Raw genomic sequence first — 22,733 nt, 5'->3', positions numbered from 1 at the left:
CTCTTAGTAGAGTTCTTTGGGTCCCCTAAAGAATCATATTATCTGCAAAGAGGGATAATTTGACTTCTTCCTTTCCAACTTGTATCCTTTACTTTCTTTTTCTTGCCTAATATCTCTGGCTAAAACTTCCAGAACTATATTCAATAGCAGTGGTGAGAGTGGGCATCCCTGTCTGGTACCAGATCTCAGTGGAAATGCTTCCAACTTTTCCCCATTCAATAGGATGTTGGCCATGGGTTTTTCATAAATTGCTTTGATTATATTGAGGAATGTTGCTTCTATACCCAGTTTGTTTAGAGGTTTCATCATGAAAGGGTTATATTTTATCAAATGCTTTGTCTGTATCTATTGAGATAATCAAATGGTTTTTCTTCTGCAGTTTGTTAATGTGGTGTATCACATTGATTGATTTGCAAACATTGAACCATCCCTGCATACCAGGGATAAATCCCACTTGGTTTGGGTGGATGATCTTTCTGATGTGTTGTTGCATTCTATTAGCCAGAATTTTATTGAGGATTTTTGTGTCTGTGTTCATCAGGGATATTGGTCTGTAATTCTCTTTCAATGCTGCATCTTTTTCCAGCTTAGGTATTAAGTTGACACTGGCTTCATAGAAAGAATTTGGGAGTATTCCCTTTTTCAATTGTTCTGAATAGCTTGAGAAGAATTGGAGTTAGTTCTTCTTTCAATGTCTGGTATATTCAGCAGTGAATCCATCTGGTCCTGGGCTTTTCTTTGTTGGGAGGGCCTTTATTACCGTTTCAATTTCTGTCTCAGTTATGGGTCTGTTTAGGTTTTCTGTGTCTTCATGGTTCAATTTAGGTAGGTTGCATGTGTCCAGGAATCTATCCATTTCTGATAGATTTCCCTGTTTGCTGGCATACAAGTCCTTGTAGTAATTTCTGATGATTCTTTTTATTTCTGTGGTGTCTGTTGTTACATTTCCTTTTTCATCTCTGATTTTATTGATTTGGGTCTTTTCTCTTCTTTTTGTAGTTAGTTGGGCCAGTGGTGTGTCAATTTTGTTTATTTTTTCAAAAAACCAGCTCTTCGTTTGGCTGATTTTTCGCAGTTTTTTTTTTTTTTTAATTTAATCCTGTTGATTTCCTCTCCGATTTTAAATATTTCTCTTTTCCTGCTAGTTTTGGGTCTGGTTTGCTGCAGTTTTTCTAGGTCCTTGACATGAATGGAAAGCCCATTTATTTGGTGCCTTTCTAATTTCTTGATGTAGTCACTTATTGCTATAAACTTTCCTCTTAACACTGCCTTCGCTGTATCCCATATGTTTTGATATGATGTGTTGTTATCCTCATTTACTTCCAGAAAGTTTTTGATTTCTCTTTTGATTTCTTGAATGACCCAATGTTCATTCAGGAGCATGTTTTTCAGTCTCCATGTGTTTACATATGATCTAGGGATTCCTGAGTTGCTAATTTGCACCTTCATTCTGTTGCAGTCTAAGAAGCTGCATCATATGATTCTAATTCTTTTGAATTTGCTGAGACTTGCTTTATGGCCTAGTATGTGGTCAATCCTGGAGTAGGTTCCATGCACTGCTGAGAAGAATGTAAATTCTTTAAGTGTAGGATTGAAAGTGCTGTAGATTTCTGTTAGATCCATTTGGGGTTTAGTGTCAATTAAATCTGCTATTACCTTGTCGATCTTCTGTCTGGTTGATCTTTCTATTTCTGAGAGTGGAGTATTGAAGTCCTCCAGTACTATTGTATTGGAGTCTATGTCTCCCTTTTAAGTCCCTTAACATATCTTTTAAATAAACCAGTGCCCTGTAATTAGGTGCAGATACATTTATAATAGTTACATCTTCCTGTTGAATTGATCCCTTAATCATTATATAGTGCCCCTCTTTGTCTCTCTTAACAGTTTTTGTGTTAAAGTTTATTTTGTCTGATATTAATATGGCTACACCAGCTCTTTTTTCATTTCTGTTGGCATGGAATATCTTTTTCCAGCCTTTCACTTTCAGTCTGCATGCATATTTGGAAAGATGTGTTTCTTGTAAGCAACAAATACATGGGTTGTGTTCCTTAATCCACTCAGCCAGTCTGTGTTTTTTAACTGCAGAGTTGAGGCCATTAACATTCAATGTGACTCTTGATAAATAGTAACTTTTTCCTGCCATTTTCCCAAAGATATTTCTAATATATACTTTGAGCTTCCTGTGATCTTTTACTGGGAGGTTTTCTTTCTTTACCTTCTTTCATATTGATGGCTGTGTTTCTGTGTGTAACACATCTTTAAGCACCTTTTGCAGGGCTGGATGAGTGGCCACAAAGTCTTTCAATTTCTGTTTGCTATGAAAGGTCTCTATTTCACCTTCATTCACAAATGAGAGCTTTGCAGGATACAATATTCTGATCTGGCAGTTTTTTTCTCTTAGTACCTGAGCTATGTCTCGCCATTCCCTCCTAGCTTGTAGGGTTTCTGATGAGAAGTCAGCTGTGCGTCTAATTGGAGATCCTCTGATAGTAATCTGACATTTCTCTCTTGCACATTTTAGAATCTTTTCTTTGTGTTTTACTTTGTTGAGTTTGATTACAATGTGTTGTGGTGAGGATTTCTTTTGGTCATGTTTATTAGGGGTTCTATGAGCTTCCTGTACTTGGATGTCTCTGTCTTTCTCCAAACCTGGGAAGTTTTCTGCTAGTATCTCACTAAAAAGGCCTTCTAATCCTTTCTCTCTCTCTATGCTTTCAGGAACTCCTAGAACCTGAATGTTGTGTTTTTAATCATATCTTGTAGAGTCCCAAAAATATTTTTTGGATTTTCTCTTCTTTGGTTTTTTTTTGTTTTGTTTTGTTTTTTTTGTTTTTTTTTTTTGTTTGTTTTTTTGACAGGCAGAGTGGACAGTGAGAGAGAGAGACAGAGAGAAAGGTCTTCCTTTGCCGTTGGTTCACCCTCCAATGGCTGCCACGGCCGGCACGCTGCAGCCGGCGCACCGCGCTGATCCGATGGCAGGAGCCAGGAGCCAGGTGCTTTTCCTGGTCTCCTCTTCTTTGGTTTGACTGTATACTTTCCTGTCCTCTGTCTTCGAAGTCCAATATTCTCTCTTCTGCTTCACTGATTCTGTTTTTAAGGCTCTCAAATGCATTTGTCATTTGATCTATTGAGTTCTTCATTTCATTTTGATTTCTCTTCACTATCACAATTTCATGTTCTACTAGTTGCTTCATTTCATTTTGATTTCTCTTTAAGATTTCATTTTCATGAGAGAGATTTTCTACCCTGTCCAGTAAGGATTTCTGTAGTTCAATAATTTGTTTTTGAGAACTTCTAAGTGTTCTTATCATAAATTTTTTGAAATCCATTTCTTGCATTTCTTCTATCTCATCACCTTTGTAATCTTGAATTGGGGTGTCTTATTCATTTGGGGGCATCATCATTTCTTTCTTGTTCTTGTCTCCTCAGATCCTGCATTTGTTGCTTGGCATTGTGGAGATATTCTTTGTTTTTTTTTTTTTCTTTTTTTTTTCTTTGTTTTTTTGATGTGGTAGTTTTTCTTGTTATACTATGACTCAATTAAAGGGACTGTCTGCTTTTGGCGGATCCTTAGAGGCTTATGATGGGTGTGGCCAGAGAGCTGTTTGGTTCTTCAGGGTTAAGGGTGACACACCCAGATTAGGCATAGTAAATTTTCTCTCTCTCTCTCTCTTTTTTTTTTTATTCAGAAGTGATGTAATTCCACACAGCTGAGCAGAATTGAAGGCAGTCAGCATCTGAGCTCTGGCCCCTGTGGGTCTGCTCTGTCCCAAGGACCACACAAAGGATCTGTGCAGTCCTCTGTGTCAACTCAGTTTCCCTTGCAATCTCCCACCAGGTTGCTAAGGTTACCAAGTTTGCAGCGTCTCCTGAGAGTACTCACTCTCAGACACTCCATTAATTTTCTCACACACCCTCATTTTTTTTTCACAGTCACAGTTCATAAGCTCCACTCATTCACTAGGTCCTAACCTCTTGTTATTTCTCCCCACCAGAGTCAGGTTTTTCTGGTTAGTTGAGGGCAGGTGCAGCACTGAGGTGGTGCAGCTTTTACATATGTCTAAAATGGTGCCTGCTCTTTTTCTCACTCACCTTTGTAAGGTGAGTGGAGAGAGAGAATCGTGTCCATATGGGTCCCTTTTATTTCATTTTATTTTATTTGTTTATTTTTCTCTCTTCTAGTTAGCCTGGCAGACTTTCCCCCACAAGGCTTCAAACCTCATTCCCTCTAGGCTCTTCCTGCCACTTCCCTGCATGTATCTTGAGCTACTGAGGTTTCACCTCACCTTCCTTTCCAGCACTGGTGTGTAGACTCAGCAGCTGGGGTCCCAAGCTGTGGGCACCCATGCCCTCCATGCAGGTCCACCATGTCCCACTAGTTCCAGAAGAGTTTCCTATGCAGTTTTTTTTTCCTAACTCTTCCCTGAAACTACAGTATCTCCACTTTTATTAAACTATCTTTTCCCGGATTATCAGTGTGCTTCCTCCCTAATCCGCCATCTTGGAGGACTCCTGCCCCCTGTATTCTAATAGTCCTTCCTGGTAGCTCAAGGAAGTTTTACCAGGATCTCTGTAAAAAAGATGAAACAAATTGTTTTTCAGGAGAAAAGTGCTTTGTGTCATGTCACATGATTTGTAAATACCTGGCACCCTAACTTCTGTGTAATGTTCTCTATCTTGCCACACTTAATTAAAAAACAATTATTTTTCAGATCCATTTCAGAAATTGTCACCAGTTCAATTAGTACTGCTTTAGAAAACTTTCATGAGCATGTCTTCCCTTTTGCTACTAATGCTATGTTTGGAGTGTGTGACTTCAAAAAGCATATCATGAGGCCAGTGCTGTGGCACAGCGGGTTAATGCCCTGGCCTAATGTGCCCACATCCCATATTGGCATGGGTTCAAGAGTCAGCTGCTTCACTTCTGATCCAGCTCTCTGCTATGGCCTGGGAAAGCAGAAGATGGTCCATGTCCTTGGGTCCCTGCACCCACGTGGGACATCTGGAAGAAGCTCCTGGGTCCTGGCTTCAGTTGGTGCAGCTCTGGCCATTGCAGCCATTTGCAGAGTGAGCCATTGGATGGAAGACCTCTCTCTCTCTCTCTGCCTCTCCTCTCTGTGTAACTTTGACTTTCAAATAAATAAATAAATATTTAAGAAAAACAAAAAGCATATCATAAAAATTTCAGTAATTCTTCTTTTACAATATGCAGTATACATGCAGCTACAGAAAATTACTGTGAACCTTTATCCTGCCTTATGAGATAGTAAAATTATATTAAATTAGATTTCATATGATAATAAGCTTCTTAAAATATAAACCAAAAGAACACAGTGACCATATATAAGCTGAAATGTGAAGAACAAACTTATGGTCTCCAGATAATTTATCTTTATGAATCCCAGGACTTTTTTTTTTTAATATCAGCAGCTTTTCTAAGGTCTAATTGATAGGCAAAGATTGTGTTTATAGGAGCTTTTTTCTAAGTTTTTAAAAAAATTATTTGAAAATATTGTATATAGAGAGACCCAGAGAGATCTTCCTTCTGCTTGTTCACATCACAGGTGGCTGCACTGAGCAGGGCCAGGAAAGAATGAGGCCAGGAACCAAGATCTTCATCTGGATCTCCCACATTGGTAGCATTTGCCCAAGTATTTGGATCATCTTCCATTGCTTTTCTCACACCATCAGCAGGAAGCTGGATCAAAAGCAGAAGAGCCAGAACATGAACCAGTGCTCATATGGGGTGCTTGTATTGCAGACGGCAGGTTTACATGCTATGTGACAATGCTGGCCCTGTTTTATGGGAACTTCTAAATGAAATTTTGAAGTTGTATGCATTGTAGTTTGCATGTAATTCAACTTTCTGCCATACTTACTGATATATATCAGCATTCGATGTAGGACAAATCAGAAAACACAATGGCTTAACAAATAGCCATTTGATTTGCAGTTCTGACTCTGAGTTATGGGCTGTACTCAGCTGGGCAGTTCCTATGATCAGTCCAGGAGCAGAAATGAGAGTTTAGTCATTTGGGGAACTGATTGAGGCTTTACTTAAGTGTCTGGGGTTTGTGGTGAATCTTGGCTACATATTATCTCTCTTTTTTTTTTTTTTTTTTTTGACAGGCAGAGTTAGAGACAGAGAGAAATGTCTTCCTTCCATTGGTTCACCCCCCAAATGGCCGCTATGGCCAGCATGCTGTGCTGATCCAAAGCTAGGAGCCAGGTGCTTCCTCCTGGTCTCCATGTGGGTGCAGGGCCCAAGCACTTGGGCCATCCTCCACTGCATTCCCAGGCCACAGCTGAGAGCTGGACTGGAAGAGGAGCAACTGGAACAGAACCAGCACCCCAACCTGGACTAGAACCCGGAGTACCAGTGCTGCAGGAGGAGGATTAGCCTAGTGAGCCACAGTGCCAACCTACCTACTATCTCTTCAACAGGCAGGCCCCAGAGTTTTTCAGAAGATAACTGTCATAAAAAGAAAATCTGAGAAGGCAAATACTTTACCAATTCTCTATTTCTGGGGCTGGTTCTGTTGCATAGGAGGTAAAAGCCACTGCCTGCAGTGCCAGCATCCCATATGGGTGTCAGTTCAAGACTCGGCTGCTCCACTTCTGATCCAGCTCTTTGCTACAGCCTGGGAAAACAGTAGAAGATGGCCCAAGTCCTTTGGCCCCTGCTCCCTTCTGGGAGACCTGGAAGAAGCTCCTGGCTTATATCTTTGGATCTACACAGCTCCAGCCATTGCAGCCATCTGGGGAGTGAACCTGCAGTTCAAAGACCTCTCTTTCTCCCTCCCTCCATCCCTCCCTGTCTCTCTCTTTCTTTTTCTCTGCCTCTTCTTCTCTTTTCGTGTAACTTTTTCAAATAAATAAATCTTTTAACAAATTGTCTATTTCTATCACATTTACTGGTATCTAATGGGGTAAGTCAAGTGAAATGGTGAAATTAAGGGTCTTTTTTAAAAAGATTTATTTATTTATTTGAAAGAGTTACACACACACACATACAGAGAGAGAGAGAGAGAAAAAGAGAGAGATCTTCCATCTGCTGGTTCACTCGCCAGTTGGCTGCAGTGGCCAGAGTTGTGCCTATTCAAAGCCAGGATCTAGGAGATTCTTCTGGGTCTCCCACATGGGTATAGGGGCCCAAGGACTTGGGCCATCTTCTACTGCTTTCCCAGGCCATAGCAGAAAGCTGGATCAGAAGTGGAGCAGCTGGGAATCGAACCAGTGCCTATATGGGCTGCCCGTCTGCAGGTGGCAGCTTTACCCACTAGGCCACAGTGTCAGCCCCAATCCAGGGATTTGTGAAGGGAAAAGATCTATTTAGAATCATTACTGGTAAAGTGCACTGCATTAAATATACATTATGTGTATTTGTTAATTTTCTTTAGTATAAACTTGAATAACAATGTAATGTTTATCTCTGATAACCTCATTTATTTGAACACTCAACATTTCTTTTTATTTTTCCACTATGATTTTAAAAAATATGTAGATAACGCTTTCATTAAACCAATGATAACTTCTATTTAATCTCTGTCCCAGTATACGAGTTAATTAAAATGGAAAATATGGGGCTGGCTCTGTGGCTCAGTGGGTGAATGCCCTGCTCTAAAGCATCCGCATCCCATATGGACACCAGTTTGAGACCCTGCTGTTCCACTTTTGCTCCAGCTCTCTAGTATGGCCTGGGAAAGCAGTGGAAGATGGCCCAGGTCCTTGGGCCCCTTTACCCATGTGGGAGACCCAGAAGAAGCTACTGGTTCCTGGCTTCAGATTGGTGCAATTCCAGCCATTGCAGCCAACTGGGGACTGAACCAGCAGATGGAAGACCTCTCTCTCTCTCAGCCTCTCCTCTTTCTGTGTAACTGTGACTTTCAAATAAATAAATAAATATTTTAAAAAATTTTAAATAGAAAAACATAAAATTTGCTCTCATGGAATATACAGAAATGAATTATGAATTTGGCATGATTATGAAACATTACTGTCATCTATATTAATGCAGTTTGGTCTCTTGTCTTTCTGTTGCTATAGCAAAATATATATTGGTTACATGAATTGAGTTGAAACTAAGCACAATATGCTACCTTTTTGGGGTCATGTTGTCTGAAACAGTCTAAACGTAGATGATGTACTGAGCAGTGTTTTAGTGCTACTTATGAAGTAAACACTTAGCATTCTGCAAGAGGAAGAGTTACCTAGTGCTAAAACACAGATAAGTTAAGTTTGTTTTCAAATTGTTAGAGTAATGGAGTTCTTAATACCTTTGAGAAGCTGAATTGGATTCTGGAATAGGATAAGGAATGTGTGGAGAAAAGAATCTACTGGAGGCTCATTTATTTTTGAAGATTATTTATTTGAAAGGTGGACTTACAGAGATTGGGAGAGACAGGGAGACAAAAGGAGATATATTCTATCTACTGTTTCATTCACCAAATGCCCACAATGGCTGGGACTGGGCCAGGCCAAAGCCAGGAGCCTGGGACTCATCTAGGTCTCCCGCACTGGTTGAAGGGTCCAAATACTCAGGCCATTTTCACTGCTCTTTCAATCAGATTAGCAGGGAACTAGATTGGAATTGGAGCAGCAAGGACTCAAGTCCTCTGTTTACATGGGATGCCAGCATTGATAGTGGAGGCTTAGCATGCTGAATCACAATTCTGGTGACTATTGCAGGTTCTTAAACAAATCTCTAAGCATTTTTCTCAGTGAGTCACAAATGCAGATTGTACTGCAGACATTCCCAGGTTCTCTTTTTGGGCAAATAATTCCATTGCTTTCACTTTAATTATGTATAATGTTATTTCAAATGTTTATCATTTGAATGTTTTGGGCAAGTATTTCCATTGCTTTCACTTTAATTAGGTATAATGTTATTTCAATTGTTTATCAGTAGAATAATCATAGACAAGGGCAAAAGCTAATTTGTATTCTTTGTCTTACCTGTATTTTCTCTCTTACTTAAAATATTTATTAGCTTGATAGAGAAAGAAGTTGATGGACTGAGAGATAGAGAGCTTTGACACATTAATTCACTTCCTAGATAACCATACCAAACAGAGGTGGGGCAGGACTGAAGCCAGGATTGAGGAATGGAATCTAGGCCTCCTTCATTGGTGACATCACCATTGCTTCCCCAGGTTTGCATTATCTGGGAGCTAGAAACTAGAGCTGGCATTAGAAATCAAACATAGACACTCTGAGGTGGCATCATAAGCACTAAGCTAAATGTCTGCCCTGTTTTTTAATATATTTTTTCTCTGACATATTGGAAATGATATGCATGGTGTTTTCCTGGAAATTGTTTTCTGTTCGTTCCCATCATAGTTTCACTGATGGTTTCTTGCCTTTTTTCCTCAATGCTTCTACATACTTCTCCTTAACACTGCCTATTTAAGAGTCAATATTGCCCCTCTTTTAGCCTGCTGTGCAATTCCCCTTGACAGATGTGGCCTTTGTGATTTGAACCTTCTGTTTCCCTCCAGCTTGGGCATTTCTCATAGCCTGTAGATCATGGGTTTGGCTCTGTTGAATGCTCTGTGTGGCTTTCTAAATACTCAACAAGTCTAATGTGAAACCATATCCTTCCTTTTTCCCTTCATATCCCTACACAACTGTCAGTGTTTGTTTTGTGACAGAGTTAATATGTTGACTGGAAGTGTAATGTTACAGGTGATGATAGCATTTGAAGACCTGGCTGTGTACTTTACATGGGAGGAATGGCAGAAAATGAACAATGCTCAGAAAACCCTGTACAGAGATGTGATGCTGGAGACCTACAGCAACCTGTTCTCCTTGGGTGAGTGACACCCATCACATGCCCAGTGATAACATTTTCTTGCTTTTTGACAAATAATGGAACACTTTATAATGTTTAATATTGGGCAGGATTAGAATTTGAGTCCATGAATAATCTGAATATCTACCATCTAAGAAAAGATTCAGATTGGAACATTTGTTGCATAGCTCCTGGACCAAGCTGTAGTCCTTTAAATAACCCAAGATAGTGATTTTACAAAGTCTTACTTTGTTTCCATTAATAGGGCACTGCATTACCAAACCTGAGTTAATCTTCAAGTTGGAGCGAGGAGCTGAGCCATGCATGGTGGACGAATGCTTGAATCAGAGCCTTTCAGGTCGGTCTGCACATAACAGACAGGGAGGCCAAGGCAGAGTGTGCAGATGTTGACTGGTGTTCTTTCCATTAATTTTTCTCAAGCCTTACTCCTGATGACAGCTGGTTTTGTGCATCAGACACAGGCATTTAGAGATACTAGTATCTTCCTAACTTTTGTTCTTAGTAAAGATGTTCTCTTTTTTTGAGTGTTTTTTTTTTTTTTTTTTTTTTTTTTTTTTTTTTTTTTTTTTTTGGCAGGCAGAGTGGACAGTGAGAGGGAGAGACAGAGAGAAAGGTCTTCCTTTGTGTTCTTTGATAAAAAAAAAATCCAGTCATTTTCTGATGTTACTAAGGCTTTTATTTAGGTTTGATACATTCCCCAAATTCTAACTTGTCCTTCTCCACACTTTCATATCTTTTCCTTCATGCACTTACTAATTCATTCAGTGCTTGTTATTTAGGCAACATACAGAAACTTATTTTTTTTAATCTTAATGCTTCTGGTTTTTCTGTTTGTTTTTTGACAGGCAGAGTGGACAGTGAGAGAGACAGACAGAGAGATAGGTCTTCCTTTACTGTTGGTTCACCCTCCAATGGCCACCATGGCCAGAGTGCTGTGGCTGGCACACTGCGCTGTTCTGAAGCCAGGAGCCAGGTATTTCTCCTGGTCTCCCATGCAGGTGCAGGGCCCAAGGACCTGGGCCATCCTCCATTGCACTCCTGGGCCACAGCAGAGAGCTGGCCTGGAAGAGGGGCAACCAGGACAGAATCCAGCACCCCAACTGGAACTAGAAGCAGGTGTTCCGGAGCCGCAGCAGACAATTAGACTATTGAGACATGGCAGCAGCCTGTTTCTGTCCTTTTTTTTTTTAATGATTTATTTATTTATTTGAAAGTCAGAGAGAGAGAAGAAGAAGAGGCAGAGAGAGGTCTTCCATCCACTGGTTCACTTCCCAATTGACTGTCATGGCTGGAGCTATACTGATTTGAAGCTAGGAGCCAGGAGCTTCTTCTAGGTCTCCCACATGGATAAAGGGGTCCAAGGACTTGGGCCATCTTCTGCTTTCCCAGGCTATAGCAGAGAGCTGGATCAGAAGTGGAGCATCTAGGACTTAAACTGGTGCCCATAAGTGACGTTGGCACTGCAAGTGGTGGCTTTACCTGATATGCCACAACACCAGCCCCCAGAAACTTATTTCTAACTCATTGCTCAGATTGAGTTCCCACTCATGATTTTGCCCAGGCATAGAACTTGCTCAGGACTGAATCAAGAAATGTGAACTCTCTCTTTTTTAGTCTCTTTCTTTTTTTTCCTCTGTGCCTCTCAAATAAATAAGAAGATTATAGTCTGTTGGAAACATTTGAGGAGTGAGCCTACAGTTGACAAACCTCTGTTTCAGTCTGTCTTTATCTCTCATTCTGTCTCTCTGACTCTCAAGTAAGTAAATAAGTAAATGCTAAAAGATGGTCATGTGGCTGGCACTGTGCTGCAGTGAATTAACACCCTAGCCTGAAGCACCAGCATCCCATATGGGTACCAGTTTGAGACGCAGTTGCTCCACTTCTGATCTAGCTCTTAGCTATGGCCTGGGAAAGCAGTAGAAGATGGTCCAAGTCCTTGGACCCCTGCACCTGAGGGAGACCCAGAAGAAGCTCCTGGCTCCTGGCTTCAGATCAGCACAGTTCTGGCCATTCTGGCCAATTGGGGAGTGAATGATTGGATCAAGGCCTTACTCTCTCTTTGCCTCTCCTCTCTCTGTATAACTCTGACTTTCAAATAAATAAATAAATCTTTAAAAAAAAAGATGGTCATGAGTAAGCCTCTGTGCTGTGACATCAGAAATTATGAAGCTGGGAATGATACTGTGGTGCAGTGTGTTAAAGTTCCAGCCTGCAGCACTAGCATTGCATATGGGTGCCAGTTCAAGTCCCAGCTGATCCTCTTCTAGTCCAGCTCTCTGCTAATGCACCTGAGACAGGAGCAGAGGTTGGCCCAAGTCCTTGGCCCCCTGTACCCATGTGGGAGACAAGAAAGACACTTCTGGCTCCTAACTTCATCTTGGCCCAGCATTGGTTGTTGTGCCCATATGGGGAGTGAACCAGCAGATGGAAGACTTCTCTCTGTCTCTATCTCTCTCTATAATTCTAGCTTTCAAATAAAGTAAATCTTTGAAAAAAAAGAAATCATAAACTAAGCATGAACTTGTATAAAACATGAAAATAAGTGATCCTAGACTAACCAAGAAAGTAATGATATTTTGTGGCCCAAGTTCAAGTAGCCTCATGGGTTTATGTTGAGTGGCTCAGATTTTTTGAAGGGTGGAGTTTGAAGAATGATTTCTCTCTTATTTTTCAGTATCATTGAAAAATAAGCAAATAAAAAGATAAAAAAGCATAGGAAATGAAGCTTTCAGTGAAAATAGGAGGCAACTGATCAAAAGCCTCCAGAAATTCAAATTATCACACAGGAATGTTTCTAGAAAGAATTTAGAGGAGGTAACCAGCACTGATGATTTCAGAGTGAGCTAGAAAACACTTTTCAAAGAAGATGAGCACATCCCGGTTTGCAGAAACGAATTCTTCAAACTGATTGGGAGTGTTTAACTAAAGTGGTATATTGGGAATTTTCTGTACCTGTTGTACTTCTGAGAAGCTGAAGGTGTTGGGTGTCCTTAGAAATTTGGGGAAGCTGTCATAGAGTAGAGACAAAGTAGTTTTTCATTTGAAAAATCCCACAACTGATGTTTACCTAGGAAGACTGAACATGAGACATTCATAGATTCAAATCCTACTCCTTAAATGTTGTCCTGCTTAAAGTACAGGCACATTTCACTCTTCTCCACCTGCAAGTAAATGATCAGTACAACCTTTTCATGTTTATGGTTGAGATATCAGAGAAGCAAAAAGCACACAATTTTTATAAAAATAAACTGGAGAAAAAGGACAGAGAAAAAATTGTTGCTAGGTAGTGGGTGAATATTTTTATTAAACATTTGTCCTTCTTTAAAATATTTTATAGTTATTTCATCTTTGTGAAGGCAGAGTGATAATGAGAGGAGAAAGAGAGAGAAAGAGGTCCTCTATTAGCTCACTTCCCAGATGCCTGCAACACTTAGGTCTAAGTAGTCTGAAGCCAAAACTCTAGAATTCCTCTAGTCATCCCTGGTGTCTCACAGGTTCCCAGGCACATGAACCATTATCTGGTTCCTTCCAGTTTACATAGGCAGAGAGCTGTACTGAAAGCAGAGTAGCCAGGGCTCAAACTGACACTGTTTTGAGATGCAGGCATCCCACACTTCATAGCACAAATGTCATTCTACCATCCTTGACAAATTCCCATAGCAAAAAGGATCATGTTTGAACATTGGGAAACCTCATGGTATATTAATGTATTAAGGAGAAAAACCATATAATGGTCACAAATAAGAACCTCATACTGATTTTGTGAACATCTTATGACACTTGGATAACAAGTAACTTCATTCCCTTTACATGAGTATGCCAGGAGAAACAGTTACATGTGATTCAGTGACATGATTGCTTTTTTCTCATTTCAGTGGTCATGAAAAGGGATGACCTGATTAGGGTCAACCAGGAAAGTCAGGACACAAATCTGAATCAGGATTTTATGAAAAATAACAAGACATCAGCTCTCAAGAGAGTTGAATTAAGAAAAACCCTTAGTTTAAATTCAAGCCATATTCCAACACTGATTATTAAAAAGGGAATCTATTCAGGATTGAAGCCTGAGGAATGCAATAAATGTCACACTGTGTATCCCCCCAGTGGGCCTGAACAACTACAAGCTGGAGAGAAATTTGATAACACTAAGATACCTGGAAAATTTCTCCAGTTCTGTGAGCCTCTTAGTCAGCATGACAATATTCACATCATGAAGCGACCATTTGGACCCACTGGACAAGCAAAAGTCTTCACAAGAAAGATGCTCTTTAAATCTGAGAGGGTTCATATGGCAGAAAACTGTAATAAGTCAACTGTCACTTTTGGAAAAGTAACTCAAATAGAAAAAGCTATCCATGAAAATTCTAGCCTCAATATGCATCAACAAACTCACACAAGAAAGAAATTTTATAAGTACATTATGTATGTTGAACCTGTCATTCACCAGTCACATCTTGCAATAAATCAGAGACTAAATACAAGGGAAAAACTTTACACATGTAAACCTTATGGAAAATCACTCAGTTTTGATTCACCTTCTGAATGTAATGACTGTGGAAAAGCCTTTGGACAAAAGTCAGTCCTCAGGAAACATCAGCAAATTCACACAGGGAAGAAACCTCATGAATGTAGTGACTGTGGAAAAGTCTTTACACAAAACTCATACCTCATAAACCATCAGCAAATTCACACAGGGGAGAAACTTTATAAATGCCTTCATTGTGGAAGAGGCTTTCTGTGGAAGTCAGTCCTCATCGTACACCAGAGAATTCACACATGGAAGAGACCCTATGAATGTAATGACTGTGGAAAAGCCTTTGGACGAAAGTCAAACCTCGAAATGCACCAACAAATTCACACAGGGGAGAAACCTCATAAATATAATGACTGTGGAAAAGCCTTTAGACAAAATTTAAACCTCGTACTGCACCAGAGAATTCACACAGGGGAGAAACCTCATGAATGTAATGACTGTGGAAAAGCCTTTGGAAGAAAGTCATACCTCATAAGACACCAGCAAATTCACACAGGGGAGAAACCTCATAAATGTAATGACTGTGGAAAAGCCTTTGGAAGAAAGTCATACCTCGTAAGACACCAGCAAATTCACACAGGGGAGAAACCTCATAAATGTAATGACTGTGGAAAAGCCTTTGGAAGAAAGTCATACCTCATAAGACACCAGCGAATTCACACAGGGGAGAAACCTCATAAATGTAATGACTGTGGAAAAGCCTTTGGACAAAAGACAGACCTCATGAAACATCAGCGAATTCACAAAGGGGAGAAACCTCATAAATGTAATGACTGTGGAAAAGCCTTTGGACGAAAGCCAGACCTCATAAGACACCAGCGAATTCACACAGGGGAGAAACCTCATAAATGTAATGACTGTGGAAAAGCCTTTACAAAAAAGTCAAACCTCATCATACACCAGCGAATTCACACAGGGGAGAAACCTCATAAATGTAATGACTGTGGAAAAGCCTTTGGACAAAAGTCAGACCTCCTCATACACCAGCAAACTCACACAGGGGAGAAACCTCATAAATGTAATGACTGTGGAAAAGCCTTTGGACAAAAGTCACACCTCATCATACACCAGCGAATTCACACAGGGGAGAAACCTCATAAATGTAATGAATGTGGAAAAGCCTTTACAAAAAAGTCGGACCTCATCATACACCAGCGAATTCACACAGGGGAGAAACCTCATAAATGTAATGACTGTGGAAAAGCCTTTGGAGAAAAGTCAGACCTCATCATACACCAGAGAATTCACACAGGGGAGAAACCTCATAAATGTAATGACTGTGGAAAAGCCTTTAGACAAAAGACAGACCTCATGAAACACCAGCGAATTCACACAGGGGAGAAACCTCATAAATGTAATGAATGTGGAAAAGCCTTTACAAAAAAGTCGGACCTCATCATACACCAGCGAATTCACACAGGGGAGAAACCTCATAAATGTAATGACTGTGGAAAAGCCTTTGGAGAAAAGTCAGACCTCATCATACACCAGCGAATTCACACAGGGGAGAAACCTCATAAATGTAATGACTGTGGAAAAGCCTTTACAAAAAAGTCAAACCTCATCATACACCAGCGAATTCACACAGGGGAGAAACCTTATAAATGTAATGACTGTGGAAAAGCCTTTACAAAAAAGTCACACCTCATCATACACCAGCGAATTCACACAGGGGAGAAACCTCATAAATGTAATGACTGTGGAAAAGCCTTTGGACAAAAGTCAGACCTCATCATACACCAGAGAATTCACACAGGAGAGAAACCTCATAAATGTAATGACTGTGGAAAAGCCTTTAGACAAAAGACAGACCTCATGAAACACCAGCGAATTCACACAGGGGAGAAACCTTATAAATGTAATGACTGTGGAACAGCCTTTGGACAAAAGTCACACCTCATCATACACCAGAGAATTCACACAGGGGAGAAACCTCATAAATGTAATGACTGTGGAAAAGCCTTTGGACAAAAGTCACACCTCATGAAACACCAGCGAATTCACACAGGGGAGAAACCTTATAAATGTAATGACTGTGGAAAAGCCTTTACAAAAAAGTCGGACCTCATCATACACCAGAGAATTCACACAGGGGAGAAACCTCATAAATGTAATGACTGTGGAAAAGCCTTTACAAAAAAGTCAGACCTCATCATACACCAGAGAATTCACACAGGGGAGAAACCTCATAAATGTAATGACTGTGGAAAAGCCTTTGGACACAAGTCACACCTCATGAAACACCAGCGAATTCACACAGGGGAGAAACCTCATAAATGTAATGACTGTGGAAAAGCCTTTGGACAAAAGACAGACCTCATGAAACATCAGCGAATTCACACAGGGGAGAAACCTCATGAATGTAATGACTGTGGAAAAGCCTTTGTATGAAAGTCACACCTCTTCAGACACCAACGAATTCACACAGGGGAGAAACCCCATGAATGTAATGACTGAGGGAAAGTCTCTGGATAAAAGTGAATCCTTTGGAAACATCAGAATTCACACAGGGAAGAAACCTCATGAATGTAATGACTTTGTAAAAGCCTTTGGACAAAAGACAAACCTCATATCACAGCATAGAATTCACACAGGGTAGAAAACTCATGATTGTAATAACTGTGGAAAGCATTTAGTCATAAGTCAACCTTCATCATGCATCAGAGAATTCACACAGGGCACAAACCTTATGAATGTAATGACTGGAAAAGCCTTTGGACACAAGACAAACCTCATAATGCACCAGAGAATGCACACAGTGTTGAAACTTCATGAGTGTAATGACTGTGGAAAAACTTGATTTTAAGTTCCACTCCAAATGCATCAGAGGATTCACACAGGGAAATAACCTTATAAATGCGATGACTGCAGAAAAGCCTTTTTCTATAAGTTATAGTCATATAAAAACAGAATTCACACAGGGCAGAAACCTTATAAATCTAATGAGTGTGGAAAAGCCTTTATAAATCATATGTTATTAATCATAGCTCGTATCACACCAGAGAATTCACACCGGGGAGAAACTTCATGAATGCGATGACTGTGGAAGAGCCCTTGGCAATAAGTCACATCTCAGAATGCATCAGAAAATTCACACAAAGAGAAACCTTTTGGACATAATGACTTGGAAAGCTTTTCCCATAATTCAGCCCTCATTGCACATCATCTAATTCATATGGGGGAAAACACTTTGGGTATAATGCATGTGGAAAAGCCTTTATCCATAAGTAACACCTCATAAAACATCAGAATTCACATGGGGGAGAAACCTTATGAATGGAATGAGTGTTGGAAAACTCTGCCAAAATCACACAATATAACATCAGAGAATTTATTACATGGTGGAAATCTTGTAATAAATGTGGGAAAGCCTTTTGTCAGAAGGAATACCTCATAACACATGTAGTTCAAACAAGGGAGAGAACTTAAGAATATAGTAAATATGAAAGACTTTTTCAAAAATCAGCATAAACATGTGACAGAGCCTTTTGCAGGAAATTACATCCCTTACAATAGGCACTCCCATAAGGAAGAAAGGTTGGGACCAGCGCTGTGGCACAGTAGTTTAAAGCCCTGGCCTGAAATGCTGGCATACCATTTGGGCACCGGTTCTAGTCCTGGTTTCTCCTCTTCTGATCCAGCTCTCTGCTATGGCCTGGAAAAGCAGTAGAAGATGGCCCTGCACCCACGTGGGAGACCCAGAAGAAGCTCCTGACTCCTGGCTTTGTATCGCTGCAGCTCCAGCTATTGCATCCATCATGGGAGTGGACCAGTGGATGGAAGACCTCTTTCTGCTTCTCTATCTCTCTGTAACTCTGTCTTTCAAATGCATAAAGTAAATTGTTAAAAAAAAATGAAGAAGTTCAGAACTATTATTAGTGTGACAAGAAGCCATTTGCCAGAAATTGATCATTATGCATCAGAAAATTCACACAAGGGGTTTCTTAGGAGTGTAATGAATGTGGAAGTATATTTTCATGGAATTCAGGCTTGCATAAATATGCAAATCAAAAAAGGTGATATCTTTCAAGTGCAATAGACCTCAAAAAACCATAGCCAGAAATTAAACATCAGGCCGGCGCCATGGAGCAATAGGTTAATCCTCCACCTGCTATGCTGGCATCCCGTATGGGTGCCAGTTCTAGTCCCAGCTGCCCCTCTTCAATCCACTCTCTACTGTGGCCTGGGAAAGCAGTAGAAGACAGCCCAAGTGCTTGGGCCTCTGCACCCACATGGAAGACCAGGAAGAAGCACCTGGCTCCTGGCTTCAGATCAGTGCAGCTCTGGCCATTGTGGCCATTTGAGGAGTGAACCAACAGAAGGAAGACCTTTCTCTCTGTCTCTCTCACTGTCTGTAACTCTACCTGTCAAATAAATAAAAATCTTAAAAAACAAGAAATTAAACATCAACTAATACCAGAGAATTCATACAGTAAAATGTCAATTTAATGAATGTGAAAAAACTCTTCTGCCATTAATCAATTCACATGAAGAAACTGAGAAATGAAAAAACACATGCATAGAAAAGTCATGTACCATATGTCACCTCTCAATGGTTACCTGACAACTTACAGAAAGAAAAAATTCTGTGACTGTATTGTAATGGGAAATACCTTTATTATTAGGCAGACTTCCACAGAACATAGCAAGATTACAGAGAGAAGTCCCTGAAGTATAATTTGTCTGGAAGAATTCTTTGGTGGAATCACACCTTAGTGAGTATTGGGCAGTTTTCATGATGAATTGTGACAGAGAGTGGTTAACCGCTCTTCAGAAATTTTTCTCTTATACAACCTGAACTTTTGGTTTCTCATTATTGTGAATGCGATCAAGTATATGAACTGAACTGTGCTCTCTTGTGTAAATTTTGTTAATAAATATTTAAAAGTTGAGTAACAGTTATTTCAACAGTTATTTGGAATACCATCTTCATCAATTACAAAGTTATTTGTTTTATAGCTGCTTTGTTGGCCACCCAGGATTCTTTCCCTTCATTATTGCAGTGTAAACCTGTGATGTGACCATAGGCATATCAAGTGACAGCCATATAGTTCCAGCCATAATAGTGTACCCCAGCCCTGGATAATAAGTGTTGTGTGCAACACAAGGGAATGAGTTTGTGGTGACCTATATACCCATGAGAAATTTCAACTTATCTGTGTGAACTCTGGATTAGACTCCACTACCCAAGGTCTATTTGAACATGCAAGTAGATGTTGCCACACACATTACCCTCATTCTTTAAAGGGACAACCTCAAACCCTATAAGTTGCAACACTCTTCTGAATTTTCCTGTATTACTGAATGCATAATGCCTTTTTCATTCATGATGTCCCTTTTCTACATTTTTTCATTCTGTTCCTAATTGCCTTGAGACAAGAACATGGAATTAAGTAGTACCCATTGCAACAGAGAAGCAGGTGCATAAATGTAGTATACTTTTTTAAAAAAGATTTATTTCAAAGTCAGAGTTACACAGAAAAAGCAGAGGCAGAGAAAGAGAATCTTCCATCCAATGGTTCACTCCCCAGTTGGCCACAATGGCCAGAACTGTGCTGATCCAAAGCCAGGAGTTTCCTTCAGATCTCCCAAGTAGGTGCAGGGGCCCAAGCACTTGGGCCTTCTACTATTTCCCAGGCCATAGCAGAGAACTAGATTGGAAGTGGAGCAGCTGGGTCTCGAACTGGCACCCATATGGAATGCCGGCACTTCAGGTCAGCTATTAACCTGTGACACAGTGTTGTCACTGTAATACACTTTTGTATTAATTTAACATAATTTTTATAACCTTTGTTTTGTTGTATTCCCTGCTCTTGCAGGTGGCCCTCATTTTTATTGAAAATGTATGTTTTTATTCCTTCTGATTTACAAAGTCCTTTCTGGATTTATATAAATCTGATTTAGATTCAGTTAATTCCACAGGATACCCTCAGGAGGAACAATTTTCCTAGGTTGCATGGCTATCCCATGATAACAGGGCTACAAATGCTATGATGCATCTAGCTGCAGTAGCTCTTTTATTTCCCATCTAGATAATAGCTGTGCAAGTAATGCATTCCACCTCCCTTACTACCTGTGGGGAGCAGCCCGGACTGGACTGAGTTACTGGAATTAAGACTTATTCTATGCATCTGCTCTCCCACAATATGGCGCTGGGAGAGAAGTAAACAGCTTCCGCACAGCTGCCTCCAGTTCAACCAATAAACTGTAGGACTTGCTCCTGATTGGAGAGCAGCGTACTCGGCGTGTGGGCAGCCGAGTTAGGATTGGCGGAGGAGGACTATAAAGGAGGAGAGAGACGGCATGCACCAGGAACATCTAAGGGGAACATCTAAGGGGAACACCTGTGCAGCCCCCGAGAGAGCCGGCCGGCGGTGTGCCGCTCCCCTGCGGAAGTGGGGAATGTGGCCAGGGGGAACTGCCCTTCCAGGGAGGTGGAAGGGATAGTAGCCAACCCGGGAAGAACCAGCAGCAAACCCGGGGAGGGCCGAGCAGACGAAAGAACAGCGCAGGGTCCTGTGTCGTTCCTCCATGAAGAGGGGGAGCGACATAATGGTTCCGTGACTCGGATATGAAGCCTAGCCAGGGTTTAGTGTCGTTCCTCCGTGAAGAGGGGGAGCGACACTACCCATGAGAAATAGCTCTTTATCCCTGTTTAAGTCCCCACAGCTTCTTACAAGTGTTCATCAAATTAAATCTTATAAACATATTTAATAGAAAATGAATGATGTAGCTGCTGGTAGTTTCAGTGAGGTTGAATGATTTGCTGGACTGCTGTTTTGTCTGGGTTATCTTTCATATTGCTTAGAACTATTTTTTCACAATATTGCTTGCCTGAGCACTTTTTCCTAGGCTCCCAGCTAAACAGGTATTTGAAGACTAGATTTACTGTTAATTCTCACTAAGGACAGAGGTCCCACATGGAGAGCACAGATCCTTATGTGGTCCTTGGGACATAGTGAATATTATACCCACCTGATTTAGTACTCAGGCACTTGTCTCCATTGAAGAGAAGAACTCAGCTGAACAGAATATAACTCCCTTCTGATTAAAAAAAGAGATTTACCATGCCAAACCTGGGTGTGTCACCTTAGGCATACCCTTTCCCCTTGAAAACTGAACAGAGCTTGTGGGGAGCAATCCGGACTAGACTGAGTTACTGGAATTAAGACTTATTCTATGCATCTGCTCTCCCACAATATGGCGCTGGGAGAGAAGTAAACAGCTTCTGCACAGCTGCCTCCAGTTCAACCAATAAACTGTAGGACTTGCTACTGATTGGAGGAGAGCAGCGTACTCGGTGTGTGGGCAGCCAAGTTGGGATTGGCAGAGGAGGACTATAAAGGAGGAGAGAGACGGCATGCACCAGGAACATCTAAGGGGAACATCTGAGGGAACACCTGTGCAGCCCTCAGAGAGCCGGCCGGCGGTGTGCCGCTCCCCTGCGGAAGTGGGGAATGTGGCCAGGGGGAACTGCCCTTCCACGGAGGTGGAAGGGATAGTAGCCAACCCGGGAAGAACCAGCAGCAAACCTGGGGAGGGCCGAGCAGACGAAAGAACAGCGCAGGGTCCTGTGTCGTTCCTCCATGAAGAGGGGGAGCGACAGAGCTCTCTGGCTACACCCACTACAAGCCTCCAGAGATTCATTGAAAGCAGAAAGTCCATTTATCTACAGTCATAATACAATGATAAAAACTGTCAGGAAAAAAAAAAAAAAGAACCTGATGAGTATCTCCACAAATGCAAACAAATGCAAGAATCCAAGAAGCAAGAATAAAGAAAACATCATCATGCCCCCAAAAGAACATGACACTTCAATACTAGATATACTAGATCATGAAGATGATGAGATAGAAGAAATGCAAGAAATAGAACTCAAAAATTTGGTCATAAGATTACATAGAAGTAATCAAAAGCAAATGCACAAACTACTGAAATCCATGAAGGACATGAAAGAAAATCTCTCCCATGAAATTAAAATTATCAGGAGGAATCAAGATGAAATGAAGAATTCAACAGAACATGAAACTGTAATATTGAAAAGAAACCAAAGTGAAATGAAGAATTCAATAGAACAAATAAAAATGCAGTGGAGAGCCTTAAAAATACAATCAGTAAGGCAGAAGAGAGAATATCAGACTTAGTAGATAGAGTACAGGAAAGTATTCAGTCAAACGAAACACAAGAACAGGAGATTAGAAATACAAAAAAGACTGTTGGGAATCTGCAGGATACTATAAAAATAAAACATTCTGGTTCTATGAGTTCCTGCAGGCATGGAGAGAGAGAAAGGATTAGAAGGCATTTTTAGTGAAATACTAGCAGAAAACTTTCCGGGTTTGGGAAAAGAAAGAGACATTGAAGTACAGGAAGCACACAGAACTTTGA

At 40.7% G+C, this 22,733-nt stretch overlaps 1 protein-coding gene across 1 annotated transcript in view; it reads left to right on the top strand.

Moving 5' to 3' along the window:
• LOC138848192 (uncharacterized) overlaps nt 1–19,243 on the top strand; it is a 47,422-nt gene extending 28,179 nt beyond the window's left edge. The window contains exons 2-4 of the mRNA XM_070067764.2: nt 9,685–9,811; nt 10,056–10,148; nt 13,687–19,243. Coding sequence (XP_069923865.2) covers nt 9,685–9,811; nt 10,056–10,148; nt 13,687–16,736 — 3,270 coding nt within the window. The 3' untranslated portion in view covers nt 16,737–19,243. The remainder of the gene's footprint in view (nt 1–9,684; nt 9,812–10,055; nt 10,149–13,686) is intronic.
• Nucleotides 19,244–22,733: the final 3,490 nt, after the last annotated feature.

Source organism: Oryctolagus cuniculus, chromosome 20 (genome assembly GCF_051225735.1).
Source record: "Oryctolagus cuniculus isolate XC-2025 breed Fujian yellow rabbit chromosome 20, ASM5122573v1, whole genome shotgun sequence".
Taxonomy (NCBI): domain Eukaryota; kingdom Metazoa; phylum Chordata; class Mammalia; order Lagomorpha; family Leporidae; genus Oryctolagus; species Oryctolagus cuniculus.
This window is presented reverse-complemented; position numbering and strand designations above follow the sequence as displayed.